The 25,801-nt window shown below is 40.7% G+C and overlaps 1 protein-coding gene across 8 annotated transcripts in view; it reads right to left on the bottom strand.

Moving 5' to 3' along the window:
- The window catches only part of LOC137251454 (probable phosphorylase b kinase regulatory subunit alpha), a 108,392-nt gene that overhangs the window by 6,211 nt on the left and 76,380 nt on the right, over positions 1 to 25,801 (bottom strand). For 5 of the 8 annotated variants that reach the window (XM_067786055.1, XM_067786053.1, XM_067786058.1 and 2 more), the window contains one exon: positions 6,717 to 6,746. The exons of the other annotated variants lie outside the window; for them this stretch is intronic. In XM_067786055.1, coding sequence (XP_067642156.1) covers positions 6,717 to 6,746 — 30 coding nt within the window. The remainder of the gene's footprint in view (positions 1 to 6,716; positions 6,747 to 25,801) is intronic. 8 annotated transcript variants of the gene reach the window in all.

Below are 25,801 nucleotides of genomic sequence, written 5' to 3'. Positions count from 1 at the left end.
AGTTTAAAGTTAGGGTCCATTGTAACGCCAAGTCTACGAAGCTAATGACTTGCTTAATGGTATAGTCATCAATCACATACTGCTGGGATTGATAGGATTTCTTAGTGAAGCACATGAACTTTCAATTTGGCAGGTTTAGTGATATTACATTTACGTTATACCATTCAACTTAGCTATTCAGATCTGATGGAAGACTTGATCTATCCTCTGGTGAGGGGATAGGCATAACAAGTTTAACATCGTCAGCGTACATTAGCGGCTTGCATTACTTCAAAACAGGCGGAAGGTCATTAATGAATAGCAGAAACAACACTGGACCAAGGTGGCTACCCTGATAAGTAATATAGATAGATTCAGACCTACAATTATCAAATATAATTGTTTGTTTTCTTTCATTCAGGTATGAAGATACCCAGGAGAGAAACAACGGCGGGAAGCCTAATAGAACGATTTTGAACAGAAGAAGTGAATGGGAAACTTTATTAAAAGCTTTACTAAAATCTGTATAATTGAAATCGATTTTTCTGTTAGCTTTAAATCCGTTCAGAACATGAGTTGTAAACTCTAGCAAGTTAGTCACGATTGATTAACCGATGCAAAAACCATGTTCACAGAGGTCAATGATTGAGCATACCCTAAAAATTAATACCCCTATTACCGTTTACAACTCAACTCTGGTAGGGTTGAAATTTCGCAATTTGGTATTAAAGATTACAACTCAACCTGTCAAAAAAAATGTCGGTTGAGTTGTCTAGTCTAACAACTTTTTGTGGCATTACCGTTTACAACCTTGTGTTAGTGTAGTTGTCAAAATCTTACAACTGATTACTAGCAGTTGTCTCATACAATTTTGCAGTTGTTTTGAAAAAATGTAACGTTTTACGAGACCGTTCACCACCTAATTTTTAACAAAAATTTTTAAAGTTGGTATCAAAAGACACGTTTCGACCTCCGATTTAAGAATCCGAAAACAAAAATTAAAAATTTAATTTCTGTCATATCATTTAGGTTAAAATTTTCTTGTAGTTGTTGTATTTTGCCAGATTTTTTGTACACACTAATGCAGGAAGGCGTTGGACCCATCCAGGGTAATTTTTACAAATCGCGACCAAAGGCCGTCAACGCAGAAAGATGTTCTGTGAAAAAAAACTGTGGATCGGGCCTCATTTTTTGGTCCCTCTCGGGCCATTTTGTGGGTTTTTGTAAATATTTTTCGACAGAAATTAAATTTTTCATTTCCGCTTTGGAATCCTAAAAACGGATATTGAAACGCGTCTTTTGATACCACCTTTGATAAAGTTAGATGGTGCACGGGCTCATAAAACGTTACCAAAAAAAAAAAAAAAATTTAAAGCCGGTAGCTAAACCTTTTTTAATCAAACAATAATCAACGATTTTGTACATATTTATAGAAAAAACAACGTTTAAACGAAGGATTACATTGAATAACTTTTTGACTTTATGAAGCGACATTCCGAAGTTGGACGAGGCTGGCCGCAGTTCGGATGCAGCCAAAATAGGTGAAATTATGCGAACGTGAGTCCCATCGATACTACCCACTTCTCCTGGGAATCCTGTTTTAGAGTAAAATACAACTTTTGCTGTTTGGGTTTTAATCCACTTCGCACAAATATGCTCCTCAATAATATCTAAAACCATTCCAACACCAAAATCATTTGCACAGCATTTTTGATAGCTGCATCAGCAAGGAATCTGAGTGTGGGGCATAATTTTAAAATAGGGGTACAGCTTTCCCTCGAAAACGTTTGCGGAAATGGACCTTAATTTTGTTTAGTAATGAGCAAAATGCTTTCTTTCAAACCTGCAAAACAACTTCATTTGAAGTTCATCATTTGTCACTTAAACATTTTCTTACTTGGTGCTAGGTAGTTCCAAGGGATAGGAATGATCACGCGAATGTTTTCCGCATTCGCGACATGTCAATCACCAACATTTTCGCCATTATAAAATAGATTTCGTATAATATCCGTTTTGCTTTTAATAATAAAATCACTTTTGCAAATGCTTAAATTTCCGCCACAAATTGATCAGCTGTTCATTTATCTGTCAAATCATCACTTTCTGAAGTTGGCAACTCAATTGAACTTCAACTGAAATAAGTTGTAATTCGTAATACCAAACAGGAGTTGAGTTGTTTTAATTACAACCCAACTAAGTTGAGTTGTAAACAGCAATAGGGGCATAATATTCAGAACAGATTAGCTGAATAAAAAATTTACACATATGTAATTCTCTCTCGGCAAACGAAAACCATACTCTACAAGTCACTTATCATACCCGTCCTGCTATATGGTGCAGAAGCATGGACCATGACAACAGCAGATGTAGCGGCTCTGCGAGTCGTCGAGAGAAAAGTTCTTCGAAAGATTTATGGACCTCTACGCGTAGGCGATGGCGAGTACCGAAGAAGATTTAACGATGAGCTGTGCGAGCTATACGCACAAATCAACATAGTCCAGCTAATTAAAATGCAGCGGCTGCGCTGGCTAGGCCATGTTATGCGAATGAAAGATGATGCTCCGGTCAAGAAAGTGTTTCTATCGGAACCCGCCTATGGAAGCAGCGGTAGAGGGCGGCCCCCACACCGTTGGAAAACGATTTAAACTCCCTTGGTGTGACCAATTGGCGCCGGTAGGCAGAGAGAAGGAGCGACTGGCGTGCCTTGTTGGACGGCCATAACCGTTTAAACGGTTAAGCGCCAGTTAAGTAAAGTAAGTAAGGTAGTTTAACACATTCTGATGTGGTGAATGGTGAACGTGGCCTTCAACCATTTTTTAAAGCTTGCGTCACACTATTTTTCGTGGATGCAACATCTTAGTATCTAACGTCTTTGCGATGAGTTCGCTTGCATTCCGACGACCTGCGTGTTGGCCGACTTATTCGAGATTGCGTGAAGTCTGAGGGCCGTGAGGGGTAGCGGGAAATTCAATTAGATTGTTTGAGAAACGGTGATTAGCAATGTTGTATAGCATAGGAAGAGAGAAAATAAATAAATCAGATCATCGCATTGCTTATATAGATTTGAGAGTTTATTGTTAAAAGCACTTGTTAATATTTCAAATCCTTGCCTGTTTCCCATAATATGTGCGTCTAAAGCTTTACTTACATAGTTTATCCGGTATGTCCACACAACCTTCACAAAAATAAAGTAAATGACGATTGGACTTAACTAGTCTTATGTATGCCATAATTAGCGATGTTTTTTTTTTACAGGCTCTGCGAAATGGTTTTTTACCTGTATCACTATCAAAAGTTCACGAGAACCGTTTGTTACACTTCCCACAAAACTCGTCCATTGTAAGAAGATAAAACAAACATTACAACAAAAAAAAAAAAAAAAAAAAACGAGCGCGTTAAAAAAACGCCATCGCGTAGCGAATAACAAATGTTAATCAACTTTAAATGGTGTTTAAACGTTTAAGCCCGGGCCTTAAACACAAAATCCCCAACCTAAAAAGTAACTCCAGAAACGAAAGCCACAAATACAAAATCTTCAAACACAAAATCCACAAAATTACATTCACCAAATGGGGAGTCAGTACAGAATGCATACTCCTCCCCAGGGTAAAAATTGTGGTCGATTCATATTTTTCTGTGATTTCTTCGATATGTTTATCTCGTGAAAATAAAAATAAAGTTTGGAGGGTCTCCTCTAGGAGCAGATTCTCAATATTTCCTAAGAAAAAAGTCACTATATATTCGTCCGGAGGGTGTGTTCTTAAAATATTGGCTAGAAAAGAAACTCTAGCAACAAGAACCTAATAAAACAAACAAGAAACCAATAAAAACAACACAAACAGGAAGAAAAATAACATTAAAATAAATCTTTCGGACGATTAAGAAATAAATTATTTGTCCATTGTTCGTTTAATATGCAAATTTCCTGATGACTAGGGGACAGTCCTAAAATACTAGACGATTTTCCCAATAAAATTACGCCCACGGAGAATAATGTTGAAGTATGAGATTGCGTTTTGGGGGTTTTGCTCTAGGATTTTCAATACCAAACTATTTTGTGTCCCTCCCCAAATTTCGTGAATAGAAACGAACATAGCCCCTTTTTTTAAACAAACAATGTGTTAAAAAAGCACCATTAGGGTGTTTACAATTCATATGGAAAATATTTTCTTTTGGAACACCCCCACCCAAGCAAACATATTAGAAAATGATTTTAACGAAGTTTCAGACTAGTTAAATTAGTAAACAGCGATTATGTAAGAAATTGCGAGAAACAGCTGTTAACAGCTGTTTTTTTTTTTTGAGTCATAAGCCACCTTTTCATAGATCGGGTCACATATACATAAGTTCAAACTCCGGGACATATATTCAGCTTTTTCTGTCATTTGCATCGTGATACGCCCAATGTACATACAATAGACATACATATTTACGCCCATACAAACACAGGACAGGACCATTGCAAACAATTTATGAAGAAGTAGTACATAGAAGGCAAATGCACAAATATGCATACATATGCAAATAACTTGCAGTCGATGTTAGAATAAATAAATATTAAATGTGAAAACTAAAGTTAATACAAGGATATGACATAGGCAATAGGACATTTTAAAAATAACGGCGCACAGTCAGAGAGCTCAAAGAAAATTATGTCCAAAAATTGATACTAAATTTAGAACCTATTTTATGTTGGTTATGACTATGCGCCAACGACTTTACAAACTTAATAATTATAAGTTGAGTTCCAATAATCCAATAATAAATCTTACTGGAACGATCCGGAGCAGTTCTATGAGAGTTGACAGCACTCAACTCGTGTGTATACATTAGACTGGGTCGATTTATTAACCGATATCGCGCCATCGATTTTTCGATAGGATTTGGGCTCAGGAAAAAAAGTTTCACTACACATACCCAAAAAAATAATTGTTGAGCCTGCGAAATTTCATTTTTTTTTACTTTTTTTCGACTTTGATTTTTAAGGTTTTTTCATGACCTACTAAACAAATTTTTTATTTGATTGTAAAATTTTAATGTATATTTTTTTTTTTAAACTGTTATCGCCAAGGTCAAGAAAAAAACCTTAAAAAAAGTAAAAAAAATGAAATTTTGCAGGCTCGAAAATTATTTTTTAGGGTATGCGTAGTGGAAAATTTTTTCCTGAGCCCAAATCCTATCGAAAAATCGATGGCGTGATATCGGTTAACTTTCGTCCATACAAAGCGACGCACCCTAGTATACATAATAGAGTACCTGTTATTAAAATATTTTTTCCTGAATAACCCCCTAAACTTTTTGTTTAAAATTCAAAATAAATTATCAAACTAATCTTGATGAAGTTTCTATGATCGGAGTTGTACAACATACAACGAATACGATATTTTATATTTAAGGATTTTGTAAGGCGCGCAAACAAATATATGTCAGGACATTGTGAATTCATTCAGGTGGCGAATGTTTGAAAAAACGTTCACAATAGTAAACAGCCTCCATCACCAGTTAAATCGCTGTTCGATTACTTAAATTATTTGCTCAGTAGTGGTGGTGGACTGGTATATTGCGTTATTTACATATTTAAAAATGTTTGTTGAACTGGCTGCTAATAATTTCTCTATTAGCTAGATTTTAAATGTAAATATTAATATGTAGGCTTAGATACATACAGAAACATGACATTTTTACCAATTTCATTTCGATACAGCGTCGACAACAAAAATCTATTTGATTAAAAATTAGATACACAACGAAAGTTTCGATAGCGATGAGCTGAATTTGAAACTCGATTTTCGATTTTAGACATCCAACGAAGATCGAAAGCTGCTCATAACAAGGGCCAGAATCTCTTATTCGTTGTATGTGCTATGTTTAAATCCAATTGTATATTGGAAAGCATGTAAACAGTATACGATCTGAAACCTAAATTATTTGCTGAATATGCCACTATGAATTTTCACGGCAATAGAAAAAAAATAAGTTTAAAATAAAAATAAAAAATGTATTTTGGTTTGTATGACCATTTTTGCATTATTGGTAATGTTTTGTAATTATCATTATCGTCAATTGATGATAGATTAATCGTGCACTGTTAAGGTCTCACTCAAGAAATGTACAAAGCTTTTTTGGTAAATTACAATTTTTTACAGAAGCAGAGGTAGAGGTAAGGATTTAAAACAAAGGGATATTTTTATAATAACGCGTCATTTCGTGGAAGTCGTAACCAACACCAACTTAAAAGAGTATTAATATTAAATTAAATGTGTACATTAGGGCGGGTCAAATTGTATGGGGTAAAATGGGGGAAAAAACTTGAGATGCACATCCAGTTTCTGAATCTATGGGTCATACTGAGTAATATTGTCCATGGGACCATAGGTCTGAAATGAATTTTGAGCCCCCCAATTTTGTTAGAAAATTTTATATCCCAATCCGAATCCGAATTTGACATTTATTTTCATGTATTTTATTTGTGAGAGCCGCTATTCGGATTGGGATATAAAATTTTCTAAAAAAGTTAGGGAGGCTCGAAATTCATTTCAGACCTATGGTCCCATGGACAATATTACTCAGTATGACCCATAGATTCAGAAACTGGATGTGCCTTATCAACAATAAATTTTACTCACCCTAATGTACATATAAATGTATATTTACATCTGGAAATGCTTGTGTGCTTTTGAAATGTGCTTAAATGTGCAGTGTGAAAAAAAAAATATTTTCTCATATGAAACACTTACCAGAATCTTTACTCTTCAAACCTAAGCCAGCTAATGTTGAAAATTGACACAGAGAAAAATTGAAGAAATTAAAATTAATAAAAATCCTCACTCAGATTTTTGGGTTCAAATATCTACGATAAGCAATATTTCAATTAAATATACATAAATATTTATACACTGTGTACAACATGTATCACTGTCTTATTGGAGCATGCTGTGAATTTAGAGCACAGCCACACAAAAGTACGTTGCATGATAATAATCTTAGTAGAGATCTACGAACTCTTACTGGTTACTATACGGGACACTCTACTCTACGATATGTATAACCTAATTAAGCTAAATCTAGCAGATACACAAATATGTGACTTTTGTGAGCCGGAGGATGAAACGCCGATTCACATTCTTTGCGAAAGCGCTCTGTCATGGCAGAGACCCTCCCATCTAGGTGGCGTGAGCCTTAATTCCTTCATGGAGTGAAAAGCCTCCACATACAGTAATAGGCTGAAAGGTCAACAACAACAGATCTAAATAAAGGTAGTAGTGCATCGAAGCCTAGTAAATAAATAAGTAAATGTAAGGCGCGAAAACCTCCGAAGAGATTTGAGGCTGAGCGTCTCTTAGAATTTGCGTCATGCACAAATATGTAGGACCTGCATGTTTTACGTCGATCACCTGCAGGGCATATACGTTTTCACGGAGACGCTTTACATGGCAGCAATACACTCGGCATGTTTGCCAAATCACTGCCGAGGTGCGACACATATTAAAAATACTTTTTTTAATTGAAATAACTTGTTTCTAAATGTTTGATGTTGCTTCGCCCTGGGGTATTCGGTATGGTAAACGGAGCACGTTACCACCAAATCACGGCGGCCGCTTATCGAGGCCTAGTAATAATTGCCACGTATTTCGATCAGAACTGTTAAATAATGATTACTAATGGTAATGATTAGCCGTTTTATTGATTATTTTCTTTAAACGCCATTTAATGATTACTTGCCATTATTTTCTATTTTTAATGATTACCTTTCAATTGATTACAAAAATAATCAAAAATATTCAAAAGGAATCAAAAAATCAAAAAAAAAAAAAAATCTAAAATATTCAAAAGTAATTGATTATTTTTAATTTTTTTTTTTATTATTCTCGTTTGTTGCATGTACGGGATAATTTCTACATACAAATACATTTTAGGATGCAATAGTAAATCGTAATCGCTTATCGAGGGAAATATGTATATACATGCAACATATAGGACGAATGGTATATGAGCGTTGATTCAAACATATTCTCAGGTAAGTATATACACATGTGCATTATTTGCTACACTCATTATATAAAATAATAATGGTTTCATCCTTAAGTCAAGCCAATTTTGTTTTGTATCCAAAATTGACATATCCGCTATTTTAGATTAAGTTATGGCTTGCACTGATTGTTTTGTAATCAAAGTTTATCATATTGTTCGCTTTATTTTAGTAAAATTGGTTTCATATCATCTCCACTATGTGAGTTCGTCCCATTTAGAGAGATTTATGATAAATAAGCATTTTTTTCGTTAATATCTTTTGAACGACTCAAAATGTTTGTTTTCCGCCTTCGGATTATTAATACTGAGGTCAAGCCAATTCTTGTAGGACACGTATTAGCAGTCGACCGCTGTTATAGACTTTTACCATGGATATACATATATGGGGTATTCCATCCCATTTCGACCAATTTTGAACCCGACCCCTTTAGAATTGGCTGAAAGTTTTTTGTTTTTAATTGTACTTTTCGGAAAAAATACAAAAAAATTTTTAAAGTTTTTTTTGTAATTTTTCAGTTTTTCGAGATTTTTCGAATTTCGCCATTTTTATTTTTTTTCTCATAAAAAACTTCAATCAATTCTGCAATCATCCCCACTAATCCCGGAGTGGGCCGATTTTTTTTTTTATTTAATTGAAAAAAAAACTTTAAAATTTTTTTTGTATTTGTTCCGAAAAGGACATTTAAAAACAAATTAAAAAAAAAAAAGATCCCGAACGGTCAATTTTTGAAAAAGTTATAGCATTCGAAAAAATCTCGAAAAACTGAAAAATTACAAAAAAAAACTTTAAAAATTTTTTTGTATTTTTTCCGAAAAGTACATTTAAAAACAAATTTAAAAAAAAAGATCCCAAACGGTCAATTTTTGAAAAAGTTATAGCATTTTGAAAACCAAAGCGGTGTTTTTTTAAAAATTCATAACTTTTTTTGAGTTGGATGAAAAAATTTGAAAAAATTCTGAAAAACGTCTTTCGTAAGCTAGAAAAAGAAGAAAAACTTTCAGCCAATTCTAAAGTGGTCGGGTTCAAAATTGGTCGAAATGGGATGGAATACCCCACATCAGGGGGACATCAGAATTCGTTTTAGAGGTATGGTTCCTTCGGCAAATTTTCTTATTTTGATCCCTAGAATACGATTTTCACAGAGCAATGGGCGATTTTTTTGCCTCCCCACAAATCGACCCGCCCTAATATATATATATATATATATATATATATACAGGGCCGTAGAGAGAAAATCCGGGCCCTGGACTAAACAATTTACGGGCCCCCTATAAAAAATCCACTAATACCTTTGGTTAACTTGAATTAATCACGTCTCATTCATGAATCATATTGATGGATTACAATTGTTTTTGTTTTTATCGGCCTATTGATAAATCATTCAAGGTTCGAATCGAGCTCAAGGCCAGAACAATAATTTTTTTCTAATGATAATTATTGTTATTTTTTTTTAATTTTTCTAAATTTGTAAAATTTTATTTTGTTTTTGGAATAGTAAGTAGAAAATTTTTCAGACAACCTGCCATAGCTGCGCGGATAGATCCATTTCGAAGGGTGCTAAGCCTTCATCATCAGTACGCTTTAACCATTTAGCTATATAGCGCAGCATGCCTAAAGCGTACTGATGATGAAGGCTTAGCACCCTTCGAAATGGATCTATCTGCGCAGCTATGGCAGGTTGTCTGAAAAATTTTCTACTTACTATTCCAAAAACAAAATACAATTTTTTCAAATTTAGAAAAATTATAGCTAAATGGTTAGCGCAGCATGCCTAAAGCGTACTGATGATGAAGGCTTAGCACCCTTCGAAATGGATCTATCTGCGCAGCTATGGCAGGTTGTCTGAAAAATTTTCTACTTACTATTCCAAAAGCACCCTCGCGAAGGGCAGACATCTTGCCGCGATGCGAGGGCTTAGTCGCTGACCACGGGACTATGCCACCCAGTAGGATGCAGGTTCACATGGATCTCCATGGCTGCGGTGGCCTAGTCCTGGGGTGAGCTATGACCAAGATCTGTCCCCTCCCAATCCAGGGTGTTATGCGGCACCGTGCCCATCGGATGGTTTGCAGCCGGGAGGTTAATCTGGCTGTATTTGTACGGAGCCTCTCTGACACCGGGCCGCCTCAGAGAGTAAAAATGGTCTTACCGCGGTAAGGGGCTCTGCCGCGGCGGACGACACTTTTCCCCCTTTCAATAAGGTGACCCTAAGCTGGCCTCGTCTAGCAAGGGGTCGTACGAACAAGATGAACAACAAAAATAAAAAAAACAAAGCAAATGATAATCCGTTCTCCTCCACAGGGAGAAGGACAACAGCATTGGCATCCATACGCCCTAGTGAACGAGGGAGGGCTACCAATGCTACCAACGCTAAAGTGAAGAGCGCCTTGGTGGGGGGCGGCAATAGTATGGCGGCGAAGGGAGTTGCGCTGGTAACGGCGAACCCTGACGCGCCTGCTGTTGTCGGACACCGACCAAGCGCCGGAACGGCAACCTTTTTTCCCACGGCTGTGGCAGGGGTCTCTGGACCTGGCCACTCCGAGCCAAGGGAAAACGGGGCCGCAACAGCTACTTTAACCGGGGGAGCGACTGCGTTGGAAACGACGGGTCGGCTCCCCATGGACGACAAGGGGGCAACCTCAGTCAACACAGTCTTAGGTGATCGGACGGGGGCAAGCACCAGTATGGCGGCGAAGGTAGTTGCGCTGGCAACGGCGAACACTGACGCGCCTGCTGATGCTGGGCGCCCGTCTGACGCCGGTATGGTGACTGTTCTCCCCACGGCTGTGACAGGGGTCCCACGATCTGGTCACACTGAGCCAAAGGAGAAAGGAGCCATAATGAAGACATCATCCGGGGGTACGACCGCGAGGGCAACTACGGGTCGGACCCCTTCTCAAGAAGAGTCCCACAAGGGATCGTTCCACAGGAACAAAAGAAGGGCTGCAAAAGTCCTGTCAAGGTATGAGGGTGTTCCGCTGGAAACGCTGTCAGAGAACGCCAGGAATTCGGTGGAAAGGGCGCGAGCTCTACTGCCGAATTTTCGGGGTTCTCTGCCAACAAGCGCAACCCCATATAAACGTCAAAGGTCCGATGAGGATATCAAACCACCGCCGAAAAGGCACCAGAATCACCCCGCGGTAGCCAAACCCAGCTTTGCCGAGGTAGCCAAGGGCCGGATCCTTATAGGAATCCTGGACCGAGGGAATGACCGTGGTGCAATCCCTAAAGACCAGTGGCCGTACGTCCGGAATGAAATCGGCAACGCCGTTCTCGACGTGCTGATGGAGTCTCCGGGTAGTCCGCCGCGAGGTTCTGATGCAGGATGGTACTAGGGCCAAATCAAGGTACTCGCTTGCGAGGACGCAAGGTCTGTTGCGCTGTACAAGGCAGCAGCCGCAAAGCTGGGACAAGTCTATCCCGGGGCGATTATCGAGGTCGTTGACTGGAAGGACATTCCGGCTCGGCGAAGGGCCAGGGCATGGGTTCCAGCGGTTCCAGCAGAACCTGAGAGAATTCTCAGGATGCTGCAACTGATGAACCCGGCTCTCCCAACGCAGGACTGGAGTGTTATCCAAGTCGAGGACGCTGTAGGACCTAGGAGACAGGTCGTGTTAGCCCTGAATAAGGAAGCTCTCGAGCCCCTTAGACGGAGCAAAGGAAGAGTGTTTTACGGCCTCGGGGAGGTCGTAATTCACGTATACCGTGGGGACGCACAGCGCGCATCCCTTTCGAGTGCCTCTTTGGACACGGACATTGAGGCACCCGAAGTGGAAGCGGAAATCTCCGACGCCGAAAGCCTGGTTTCCGCCACGTCAAATTGCGCAGGGGCTCTGGGCACCCAACTTCACGGTGATGGAGGCAGGGGAGTCTGAGCAAGCTCATGCTGAGGTTGCTCCAGATAAACCTGCACAAAAGTAAGGCAGCCTCGGCTGCTCTCATCAGTCGCCTTTCTAAAGGCGACGTCGAAGTGGTCCTTATCCAAGAACCCTGGGTGAAAAACTCAAGGATTTGCGGATTGGGGGCCACTGGGTTTAAGCTCATCCGAGCTGCAGATGAAGGTAAAGTGAGAACATGCATTTTAGTAAAGTCTGAGCTAAATATCTTTCTCTTGCCTAATTATAGCAATGGTGACGTCACAGCGGCCAGTTTGGCAAGCGGAGGCACCCAATTAACGCTAGCCTCCGTTTATATGCCGTACGACGCAGAGGAACCTCCTCCGGTAAAGGATCTGGTGGCCGACTCAAGCAAAGGCCATCTGTTAATTGGGACAGATGCAAACACCCACCACGTGCAGTGGGGTAGTTCCGACATAAACACTCGGGGTGAGTCACTTTTTGAGTACCTTTTAACAACTAACCTTGTAGTTTGCAATGTAGGTAATGAACCAACTTTTATTAATAAAAACCGTAGAGAGGTTATTGACCTCACTATTTGTAGCGAAAGCGTTTATGGGTGGGTTAAAAAATGGCGTGTTCTTGAGGAACATTCCTTTTCAGACCACCGCTATATTGAAGTAATGTTAGAGTTCTTCGTCGATCAGCCCATTGCGAGACGTAACCCACGTAATACAAACTGGGAACTACATAATGAGCTGTTAGCAAGAGAACTACCAGAACTGCCCCCACAAAGCCTCTCATCAACGATGGAGCTAGAGGGTCTGGTAGAAACCTTCACATCGGCTCTCTCAAAAGCCTTAGAACAGGCCTGTCCATTGCCAAAACCGCGCGGTAAGCGTAAACCTCACTGGTGGTCCCATGATCTGGACCTACTTCGTAAATCCTGTAGAGAACAGTTTAACAAAGCCAAATTCTTTGATAATGGGTCACAATGGCTAGAATACAAGGACAAACTAAGAACCTACCAAAAAGTCCTGAGACAAGCGAAGAGAACTTCATGGAGAAACTTCTGCACTGGAGTCGAAAGTGTCGTGGACACATCCAGGCTACGGCGCGTGCTTTCTAAGACGCAAACAGCTATTAGCTTTCTGCGGAGACCGAATGGTACCTGGACCAGCACAGAAGGGGAAACTTTAGAGCTGCTCCTGGACACACATTTCCCGGGAAATATGACAAACGCACCGGAAGTACCTGCAGCAAACCAAGCTGTGAATATACCCATCACTGAGGAGAGAGTGAGGTGGGCAGTCAAAAGTTTTAAACCTTTTAAGGCTGCTGGACCAGACGGGATTGTACCCGCTCAGCTTATCTACTCTTTGGAGGTATCAGCCAACTGGCTGCGGCACATATATACCGCTTGTTTGGCTATGAACTATATTCCGTGTGCATGGAGGAGCGCCACGGTCATATTCATTCCTAAGGCAGGCAAAGCCTCTCATTACGAGCCGAAGGACTATGGACCTATCAGTCTTTCATCCTTCGTACTCAAGACCCTAGAGAGAATAGTTAGCGATTTTCTCACTACAAGCATTGATAGGAATCTCATTTCGGACTATCAACACGCGTACACCAAAGGTAAATCTACGGAGACTGCGCTACACAGCCTAGTCTCTACTATAGAAACATCCTTGTTCGAAAAGGATTATTGTCTTGTGGCCTTCCTAGACATTGAAGGAGCATTCAACAACATAAGTCCAGACGCCGTTAACATTGCTTTAACTGATCTGGACGTAAATAGACCCCTAGTGGGACTAATTGATCAACTGCTCAGGGGAAGGAAAGTGCTCTCCTCATTGTCGCAAGGGGCACGCCCCAGGGTGGTGTCCTTTCCCCCTTACTATGGAACCTAACGGTAAACTCGCTATTAAGAGATACTAGTTGGGGGAGCGGGAAGGTCGTGGCATATGCTGATGACCTAGCGATTATCTACAGAGGCAAGTTTCCTCAAACTTTGTGCGACTTGATGCAGGTAGCATTGCGAGAGGTTTCCTTGTGGGCTTCCCGATGTGGACTCAGCGTCAACTCCGATAAAGTAGAGCTTGTCTTATATACCAAACGATACAAAATACCATCGTTGAACCTACCTGAACTAAATGGGGTGCGCCTAAGCCTGGCAGATAAAGCCAAATTTTTAGGCGTAGTTTTAGACAAAAAGCTGAACTGGAAGGACAACGTTATCCAGCGACAAAAGAAAGCGTACATTGCATTATATACGTGTAAAAGAGCCATTGGCAAAAAATGGGGACTCACCCCCAACATATGCAGATGGATTTATACCGCGATTATCAGACCCATACTTCTGTATGGGGTAGTCGTATGGTGGCCAGCCTTGAGCAAGGCGTCAAACCTAAACTTGTTGGGTAAAGTCCACAGATCCAGCATGATAAGCATAAGCGGGGCTCTAAGAACAACGCCTAGCGAAGCTCTTCAGGTCATTCTTGACATCTTTCCACTGGATCTGGCTGGTCATCGAGCAGCGGCAACGTCAGCCCTGCGTCTAAGGGAGTTGTCGTGCTGGAACAACAGGACCACAGGACACTCAAGTATACTAAACAAATACAGTTTTCTCCCTCCTAGCACGGATCGCTGTGCGACCACAACAGTTGCGGAAACCAACTTTAAGATAAACATACCCAGCAGGGATGACTGGACGGAGTCGGACAAGTACCTTGCTATGGGCAACAACATTTCCATATACACGGACGGCTCCAAGCTAAACGGGAGAGTTGGGGGTGGAGTATACTTAAGGGACCTTGACCTCCAGCTCTCATTCAGACTATCCGACCACTGCAGTGTATTCCAGGCAGAAGTTGCAGCCATAATGGAAGCCGCAGCTAGGATAGGGACATACATTGTCGGCAAAGAAATTTTTATCTTCAGCGACAGCCAAGCTGCCATAAATTCTCTGGGCTCCCACTCGTTCAATTCTGAACTAGCACTAAACTGTCGCCGATCTCTTCAAGAGATGGCTCAACAGAACCGTGTACACCTCACATGGGTCCCTGGACATAGGGATATCGAGGGAAACTGTATTGCAGATGAACTCGCTAGGCAGGGTACAACCAAGCAGGTTCTTCCTGGACAAGAACGCTTAGCTATGCCCCTGTCCACATGTAAGCTAATGCTAAAAGAGCACATCTACCGTCAAGCCGACGAAAGATGGCTACAAACACCGGGATGTCGAACGTCGAAAGAAACCTGGCCTAAATGGGATCCTAAAAGGTCCCGTCACGTTTACAGCCTAAGAAGGGATACAATTTCCACACTTGTAGGGGCACTAACGGGTCATTGCCTCATAGGTAGGCATGCAGAAAGGCTAGGAGCGCCTTATCGTCGTTGCTGTAGGAGTTGTAAAGAAGATGAGGAGGAGGAAACGGTGGTTCACCTCATTTGCAACTGCCCAGCGCTAAGCGGAGCACGGCAGCGCTTTCTGGGAGCTCCATTTCTTGATACTATGAGTCAGGTTGTGGAGCATGACGTCAAGGACCTGGTAGATTTCATCAGGTCCTCAAAATGGTTCGAAGAGGCGAGGTAACGGTGTTTTTCGTGGTATCACAGCGGGCCTAGTACTACTGGCCTAAGTGTGCCCTCGGGCAGCCACCCCAACCTAACCTAACCTATTCCAAAAACAAAATACAATTTTTTAAATTTAGAAAAATTAAAAAAAAAAAAATAACAATAATTATCATTAGAAAAAAATTATTGTTCTGGCCTTGAGCGCGATTCGATCCTTGAATGATTGATGGATTACATCAAAAAACATTTTACTACATCAACTAAATGATTTTTGGACTAAGAGCTGACGTAGAAATATAATTATTTTTTAACAGCCACATATTGTTTCAAATAATCTTTTCTAGTTATTTGGTAACATTTTAATACATTTCTGATAAATTTAATGATGATTATAAATTTAGTTATTCAATATAGAAAGTTCGGATATCAAAGAGTGGCTTTACATGCTTTTTCCCTGCAAAATTGTTATAATAATGTAACGAATTTACTGCAAATCCTCTTATTTGCCCTTTTGCTAAGTTCGTATCACTAAACTGTTGAATAAATAAATCCAATATTGAATAATGGAAAAATGGCCTTTATTAAAGTACTTCACAATAACACTTATACTTTGCAACTAGCTGGCTTAAAACCCAAACTGACTGATGAAACTAATCTATTGCCCGACAGATAGCGTGCTTAACTGAAAACTGCCCATAGCGCCTCTACCGCTGATGCTTTTATACTCTGTGATTTCCTCGTGGCATCTTCTAGGCGCTTCCAGAATTTTACTTAGTTAGTTATAAATTTCTCAGCTACAACTACAGATGTATAATTTTTATAGCTTCTATCATACCCCATGCGCTTGTATGTGTGAGCGACACTTCCACCATCACAATTGCATACCTTTAGGAGCATTTCAGATAAGATATCTGCATGTGCTTGTGCGTTGCTCTCAGCTGCGTGTACCTATATATGTGTAGACATAATGATTGATTCGTTTATGTAGATACATAATGATTGATCTATGGATGTGCATGCAAGGCGCTGCTTAGCATCGGCTTAGAGATGGCAGCACCCCTTAGTTTTGATAATATTCGTAACACTGCCCTCCACCTAAGTCTTGTCGTCCCGATCAGACAAATCTCTCGATCTAAACGCTGCTAACCTCTCCAAATGAACCACTTTCATTTTGGTTCGTGGTTTGCCAATGGTTTGTATGCGGTACACTACATCGTTGATCCGTTTTACAACTTTGCCTGGGCCTTCCCAGTTACTCTGAAATTTCGGGGACAAACCTTTTTTTCGTTGTGGGTTGTATAGCAGCACCAAATCTCCTTCCTGAAATCCTTCCGAATTAATTGCTTTATCGTACCTCGCTTTCATTTTGTCACTCATGTTGTTGTTGTTGTTGTAGCGATAAAGTTGCTCCCCGAAGGCTTTGGGGAGTGTCATCGATGTGATGGTCCTTTGCCGGATACAAATCCGGTACGCTCCGGTACCATAGCACCATTAAGGTACTAGCCCGACCATCTCGGGAACGATTTATGTGGCCACATTAAACCTTCAGGCCATTCCCTCCCTCCCTACCCCCAAGTTCCATGAGGAGCTTGGGGTCGCCAGAGCCTCGTCTGTTAGTGAAACAGGATTCGCCGCGGATAGGTGAGGTTGACAATTGGGTTTGGAGACGCTATATATTGCGCTGGCAACCTGAAGGGTTGCGCTACACAGCCCCTTGAATCTGGTATTTTAGTCGCCTCTTACGACAGGCATACCTACCGCGGATATATTCTGATCCCCTAACCCGCTGGGGGATTTTGTCACTCATAATCTTTGCTCGTTGCGTTATCAGATCCTGTATCTCTCTCAGCTCTTCTTCCAAGACACCAGTGGATTTCTTGACATTCCTCTCCGCATCGGCATCTATCCCATACTTCAAATCAGCTGGCAGTCGAAGGTCATTGCCAAAAATTACTTTTGCGGGAGTTTGGCTCGTTGTCTCATGTACTGCCGATCGGTAGGCCATCAAGAATAATGATATGTGTGTATCCCAGTCCTTATGGTACTTGTCTACTACTTTCCTTAAATGCTCCTCCAATGTTCTATTGAAACGTTCCACCATACCATCGGCCTTAGGATGCAATGCAGTTGTCCGTGTTTTTCAAATGCCCAACTTCTTGCACATTTCTTGGACCACAGCTGATTCAAAATTCCTGCCTTGGTCAGAATGTAACTCCATTGGTACACCATACCTTGCAACCCATTCGTTTGTAACCACTTCTGCCACTGTTTCTGCTTCTTGGTTTGGGATTGGGTATACTTCTGGCCATTTACTGAAATAATCCATAACCACCAGTACGTATTTGTTTCCGTGGTTGCTAGTAGGAAATGGACCTGCGACATCCATGGCGATCCTTTCAAATAGTGCACCTGAAATATACTGCTTCATCTGGCCATGACATCGTGTTTTGGGCCCTTTCGCTCTGTTGCATACCTCGCAGTTGGCAATCCACTCGGCGACCGACTGACGGCAACCAACCCAATAGAATCTCTGCTTAATTTTCTCGAGTGTCTTTGTGATTCCAAGATGACCTCCACTTGGACCATTATGCAGCTCGCTGAGCACGTCAGGAATCCTCTTTCTGGGAACAACTATCAGTTTCTTCTTGCATTGACCATCCTCACTCTCCCATACTCGATGAAGGCAACCGGATATCAATTTTAAACTGTTCCACTGTGCCCAATATGACTTCACAATGGGGCTCTCTGCTGACATCTCCTCTCTGCTTGGTCTTTCGTTTCGTTCCAACCCTTGCATAACATGTGATAGATCTGTATATTCTAGCTGACACTTTCTTAGTTGTTCCTTGTCCCATTCATCCGTACACGTTATAGTCATTAGCCGGACATCTATAATGTCTTCTTTAGCCTCGGCCTTTGAACAGTGCTTGCATTCCAAACTACATGGTCTTCGTGACATTGCATCGGCATTTCCATGGGTACTACCTTTTCGATGCTCAATGGAAAAGTTATAGTTTTGTAGTCGCTCGATCCACCGCGCCAATTGTCCTTCCGGATTACGGAACTGCAGAAGCCATTTTAACGCTGCGTGATCTGTCCTGACACGGAATCGCTGGCCGTAGAGGTATTTGTGAAAATGTTTAATGCACTCTACCAATGCCAACAGCTCTCTCCGCGTAGCGCAGTAGTTCCTCTCTGGTTTTCCAATCGAACGGCTGTAATATGAAACTACCTTCTCCTGTCCATCGACCAGTTGTGATATAACGCCTCCTATAGCATATCCACTCGCATCTGTTTCTAGAAAAAATGTTGCTCCTGGAATCGGATATGCTAACATTGGGGCAGTGCCCAACCGCTCCTTAAACGTTTGGAAAGCCACTTCTTGCTCCTTCTTCCATTCAAAAGCTTTATTTTTTCTTGTAAGCTCATGTAGGCTATGGGCTACGCTGGAAAAACTTGGTACAAATCGGCGGTAATATGTGCACAGCCCAAGGAAACTTCTCAATTCATGTAGGTTCTGCGGCCTTGGCCAATCCTTTACAGCCTCTATCTTTTCGTTCGCAGTGCAGATGCCCTCTGTCGTTACCTTGTGACCCAAATAATTTACTTCCTTTTTAAACAGCGTACACTTTTTGGGACTTAACTTCAGACCAGCGCCAGCTATTCTTTGGAAACTTCCTCCAAATTCTTAAGATGTTCATCAAAGTTCTTCCCAAATACGATGATGTTCCCGCTTCGCCAGTGGAACACTACGATGGTGGTACACCAAGCATGTTTTCCAATATAGTCCTTTCAGTACCTGATCCATGAGTCTCTCAAAAGTAGCTGGTGCATTACAAAGTTCAAAAGGCATCACTGTAAATTGCCAAAAACCATCACCGACACTGAAGGCTGTTTTCTCTTTATCTTCCTCCCTTACCTCAACTTGCCAGTAGCCGCTTTTCAAGTCCCGCGTGGAAAACCATTTCGTACCAGATAGCGAGTCCAGAGTGTCGTCCATTCTTGGCAATGGGTAACTATCCTTTTTCGTTACGACATTCAACTTCCGGTAGTCCACGCAAAACCTCATTTTTCCATCCTTCTTCTTTACAAGTACTACCGGTGAGCTCCATGGACTAGCTGGTGGTTCGATGACGCCACTGTCGCTCATTTCTTGTATGATTTGGCTCACAACTTCCCGCTTCGCCAGTGGAACACTACGTGAGCTTGACGGATCGGCCTCGCATCTCCAGTATCAATTTGATATTTCACAACGTTGGTGCGGCCTGGTTTGGAACCATCCTGGTCAAATATGTTCGCGTACTTTAGGAGCAGTTGTTTTGCCTTACTCTGATATGCTTCCTCTAGCCCCTGTGTCCATGCCGTGATGTCATTTGAAAGATCAGTATTACTAGCTGAAACGTGTTCCTGGAGCTGTTCACAGTTAATAACTACTTCAGCCTCTTAGCATCTTCCCAAAATAGCTCCTTTAGTGAGTTTGAGTGGTGACTTGAACTCATTGAGTACTCTTACCGGAATACGTCCATCTTGTTTTGTCATAGCCAGGGTTTTTCCTACAAGTATGTTCAGTATTGATTTGTTTGCTGCTTCGACAACCCATAATTTGTTTGTCCCACAATCTCCATCAACCTTTGCCCAGATTACTGCTTCGGACTTTGGTGGTATTTGCTGACTCTCTTCCACCAGCACTCGTTTATTGCTGTAGCATCTCTCGTAGCCGAAATTAAGTGGTACATCCACGTTTTTATATCGCATCGTCTTGCTTTGCATGTCGATCTTGATGCCCTGGTCGATTAAGAAGTCCACTCCAATTATGATTTCATCAACAATCTCTGCCACGTTTCCAATTGCGACTTCACATGATACTTCTCCTAGAACCGTGCTGTCTTCTCCAGTGGCTGTACGCTATCTTCTCCATGCAATGGTCTTATCTTCTTGTTGACTAAATCCGCTCGAATGATGGAGTGAGATGCACCCGTATATACAGTCAGTAAACGTTCCTTTCCATCCACATGTCCTCCGACAGTAAGATTGCTTGGCCTTCTTCCAATTTGTGAGATAGAGATTATGGGGCATTCAACTGAGGGAGCCAGCTGTCGCGCCTTGCTGCTGACTCGCTTTAGTTTAACGATTGATTGGTCTTGGAGATCTGATCATCTCCTTCACCTCTGCGTTTACGACCCCCCACATTGTTGGAACTGTTAGCATTGGTGTTGCAATAGCGCGCAACGTGCCCTGGCTTTCCACACTTAAAGCATTTGACTGCATCTGTATTCTTCTGCTGCGTACCCTTCCATGCTTCCAAAATTGTGTCTACCCACTCTGGTCTTTCTACTTCCACACGATGAGCCTTATATGCTGGTTTACTCAATAGGGAGGCAGTTTCCTCAGTCAATGCATGTGATACCGTTTCAGCAAATGTTGGCTTTGGGTTTGCGTATGTGGCTCGCTTCGTTTCGACGTCCCGTATGCCATTTATAAAGCTCTGGATTTTTACCCTTTCGGTGTATTCCACGGGTACGTCGGCATTCGCCAAATGTGCAAGCCTTTGCAGGAGCAAAGTCTCATTAGCTTTTTGGTAGTAGTTTTGCAACTCTATTTGGTGTATCTGCTTCCAGTGTTCGCTTCCGTATCGCCTCTCTAGAGCGCTCATCAATGTTTCGTAGTTGTTCCGCTCTCCCTCGGGAATAGTCTGTAGGATTTCAGCAGCAGATCCTTTCAATGCTACGAATAGTGCAGCAACTTTATCTTCAGCACTCCAGTTGTTCACTGCTGCGGTCTTCTCAAACTGAATCTTAAACACCTGGAAAGGAACAGAGCCATCAAAAGATGGTGTTTTTACCTTCGGATTGCTCGCTGGCACAGCTGGGCGGTCTAGTTGTAACTGCTCTATACGACCTCTTAACGCTTCTATCTCGGCATCAATTTTGTCCTCGAGTTGTAAAATTTTTGCATCCTGCTCTTCAGTTTCACAAAGAGCTGCGATGATACCTGTTCCCAAATTTGTGCCGACATTTCAGATATACGTGCCTCTTGCGCTTCCAGTTGAGATGCCAAATATGTCTTCTGTTCTTCCAATTGTGATGTTATACGGGATTCCTGCGATTCCAGTTGGGATGCCATATCGGTTGATATTTGTGACGACATTTCCGAAATGCGCATTTCTTGTGCTTCAATCTTCGATGTTACTGTCGACGTTTGTGCAGATATTGCAGCTAATATTGTGTTCAAGTCTGTGTTCACCATTGTCTGCGGTGTTTCGTTTTTCTCCAAAATTTTTGTTGTTGTCTCGTCGCCATCAAGATGAAAGACATACTCTTCCACGTTAATTCCTTCTGCTTCCATTGCCTCTCGTAGTCTTGCTTGAAGTTCGAGTTTATTGCCGGTTGTATTCAATCCACGGCTCTCCAACTCCTTCTTCAGTTGCTGGATCTTCAATTCACTGAACTTTGCCATGTCCTTGTTGTCCTCTGGAATTTATTCAACAATTCCTCTTCTGACACCAATTGTAACGAATTTACTGCAAATCCTCTTATTTGCCCTTTTGCTAAGTTCGTATCACTAAACTGTTGAATAAATAACTCCAATATTGAATAATGGAAAAATGGCCTTTATTAAAGTACTTCATAATAGCACTTATACTTTGCAACTAGCTGGCTTAATAACCAAACTGACTGATTTTTTTTTTATGACTGATGAAACTGATCTATTGCCCGGCAGATAGCGTGCTTAACTGAAAACTGCCCATAGCGCCTCTACCGCTGATGCTTTTATACTCTGTGATTTCCTCGTGGCATCTTCTAGGCGCTTCCAGAATTTTACTTAGTTGGTTATAAATTTCTCAGCTACAACTACAGATGTATAATTTTTATAGCTTCTCTCATACCCCATGCGCTTGTATGTGTGAGCGACACTTCCACAATCACAATTGCATACCTTTAGGAGCATTTCAGATAAGATATCTGCATGTGCTTGTGCGGTGCTCTCAGCTGCGTGTACCTACATATGTGTAGACATAATGATTGATTCGTTTATGTACATACATAATGATTGATCTATGGATGTGCAGTTAGTTAGTTTTGATAATATTCGTAATAATAATATCAAAATTTAACTGTCTTGCCAAAACGGATTCAACACAAAGCGTGGCAAGCCTTGAAACTCGCTCTTGAGATGAACACGATCTATGAAAGTTTTTGATTCTTTAAAGGACGCTGAAGGAACGTTCTGCACTAGCTACAGCGACAGGTATAGTGCAAAAGATACGTAAAGCAACACAAATGTTGGGGAAAATCGTATACAGATTTTGAACATTTTCGCAATTCCAATGGTGACAGACTTTTATCAAAATTTGCTTCGTAAATGTGTTTCAAGTGAATTATTTCGCATTATAGGCTTTGAGAAATGTCCGAATTGTATTTTTCGACAAATTTTGTTGCGCTCGCCCGAACCGTAGTTTCATCCATGTTTTAAAATTGCCACAAAAAGGAAAACGTCTCGCTCAAATTTCTCATAGCTGCAAATCGTTCAGTAATGCCAGTGATTACCGAATCAACGATCACCAGGAATGTATTGGTTTTAAAATCACACTCTGAATCATCCGTAATCATATCATTTAAATTATCTTAAGAAAGTCTTTTGGGTTTTCTCTTTCAAATGCCCGGAAACTTTGGCGAGATGTTCAATTGAATAGCAACTGTTTTGCATTCGTTTAAAATTGTTTCCCATTGGTTCCTGATCAACTTCAAACCAGCTAATAAGGCATCAAGATGTCGGACCTCAACATCTATGGTGGCGTCTCTAGCTTGGAGGACCACGTTTTTTTCATTAATGGTAGTCAGTATTTTGAACCAAATTGAGGACAGCAAGATACATTCGAACTTGTTGATGTACTTGAGAATGCCGGTAACATCGCCGTATGCTTGCGCAGTCAAATTTGGCTTTTGGCTGAAAGACTATGAAGAGAGTTTGGTACATTTTTTTTTGAGGATGTCCCATTGTTGTGGAGTGCTGCTGAAAATACTAAAACATGTTTGTACAACTCCGAAGAAAGTAATTGCAACCGTACAGCATTCTACAGCATCAACGCCACATAAATTGAGACTGTGGGTTGCATAAGGCGAGTAATCAGCATTCGAGTTTTTGTCGAGAATGTGACGTAGTGCTCCGTGGTAAGCTCCTTTCATATTAGCGCCGTTATCGTAACCTAGTGCACGAAAATCTTTTAATGGGATTTCATGTTTACCTAGAGTTTAGCAAATTAGATCAGCGATTTTCTGACCAGTTTTTTGGTTACAATTCACGAAAGCCAAAAACCGTTCTTGAATTGTAAAATTTGTTGCCTTCAAATTGAAATGGAGTTAGCGCAAAATGAACGTAGTCAACGTGGCTAGCATCAGGCATAGCATCAACGATAATAGCAAAATACTTGGCTTTCTTGCCTTGATCTAATATAGCTTCCCTCACGTGCTTTGCACAAATTTCTATAAACTCGTTCTGAATGTCTGGGGAAAGATAGTGAACTTGTAAACGTTTGTGCTGCTGTTGTGAAATCCTAACTTTCTCCAAATGATCTCTAAGTGTGGGATAATAATGGCCTATGAGATCTTAGATGCCCAAAAAATGTCCATCGTTTCGTTCACCAAGATATATACATTCGCCTTGAAAGCTAGATCTCTTTCAGCCAAAAATAAAATAGTGTCTAAAATTCTATATAACATTTCTTTCCACTTTTGAGTTTCAGTAATTAGCAGTTCATTGATAAAAGTATCCGTTGTAGCCTCCTTTTGAATTAGATTTTGTAAAGATCGCCATAATATAACATTTAATGTGATCTTGAGTATTTTCGTGTGATGGCAGTTTATCGTATAGCTTCTTCCATACCTGGAATTTCGAATATCCGCACAACAAATTTTAGGTCGATTTAAAGTATTGGTGCTTAACAGACGACATGGTAGGCAATAAAAAGCATTGCTACTGACACTCCACACTAACCAGTCACGCTCCACTTTCTCTCCATTTGGCAAGATTCTGTTTAACAACGAGGTAGGAAATACCTCGTCATGACGACACGTGGAAAATAACAGGACACTTTTGATGACCTGGACGAATTATTTCGTTGACGACTGCAAACACCTATTATTCACGATACCGATGTCGAAGTCGTTTAAATAATCTGGACTTTGATACAGAGTTGGTGGTATTGTTGGAATACTTTTTGAAGATGAACCTTCATCAGTCTCACCACGAAACATTACGATTTTGGATTCATGTAAACTTACATTTTTGTTTGATGTTTTTCTTGTCTGCTCAGGTCCAGGCAAAAAATCATTATCAGTATTCATTGCTTTTGAAATTCGGCTTAAAATTTGCACATGGAACAACTAAAGACTGTCCTGAATTAGAAAAAAATGCTTTGTACCTCTAAATCGCGGCCCCCCTGAGAAACAAATTTTTATTTGATGTTTTTATTGTCTCCTCAGGCCCAGGCAAAAAATCATTATCAATATTCGTTGCTTTTGAAATTCGGCTTAAAATTTGCACATGGAACAACTAAAAGATTTAAAAAAATGCCTTAGTACCTCTAAATCGCGGGCCCCCTGAGAAACACATTTTTATTTGATGTTTTTATTGTCTCCTCAGGCCCAGGCAAAAAATCATTATCAGTATTCGTTGCTTTTGAAATCCGGCTTAAAATTTGCACATGGAACAACTAAAAGATTTAAAAAAATGCCTTAGTACCTCTAAATCGCGGGCCCCCTGAGAAACACATTTTTATTTGATGTTTTTATTGTCTCCTCAGGCCCAGGCAAAAAATCATTATCAGTATTCGTTGCTTTTGAAATTCGGCTTAAAATTTGCACATGGAACAACTAAAAAATTAAAAAAATGTCTTAGTACCTCTAAATCGCGGGCCGCCTGAGAAACTCATTTTCGTTTTATGTTTTTACTGTCTCCTCAGGCCCAGGCAAAAAATCATTATCAATATTCGTTGCTTTTGAAATTCGGCTTAAAATTTGCACATGGAACAACTAAAAGATTTAAAAAAATGCCTTAGTACCTCTTAATCGCGGGCCGCCTGAGAAACACATTTTTATTTGATGTTTTTATTGTCTCCTCAGGCCCAGGCAAAAAATCATTATCAGTATTCGTTGCTTTTGAAATCCGGCTTAAAATTTGCACATGGAACAACTAAAAAATTAAAAAAAATGCCTTAGTACCTCTAAATCGCGGGCCGCCTGAGAAACACATTTTCGTTTGATGTTTTTATTGTCTCCTCAGGCCCAGGGAAAAAATCATTATCAATATTCGTTGCTTTTGAAATTCGGCTTAAAATTTGCACATGGAACAACTAAAAGATTTAAAAAAAATGCCT

This window comes from Eurosta solidaginis, chromosome 4 (genome assembly GCF_040869045.1).
Source record: "Eurosta solidaginis isolate ZX-2024a chromosome 4, ASM4086904v1, whole genome shotgun sequence".
Classification (NCBI taxonomy): Eukaryota; Metazoa; Arthropoda; class Insecta; order Diptera; family Tephritidae; genus Eurosta; species Eurosta solidaginis.
The sequence above is the reverse complement of the archived record's forward strand: the minus strand, read 5'-3'. Positions and strand labels throughout refer to the sequence as shown.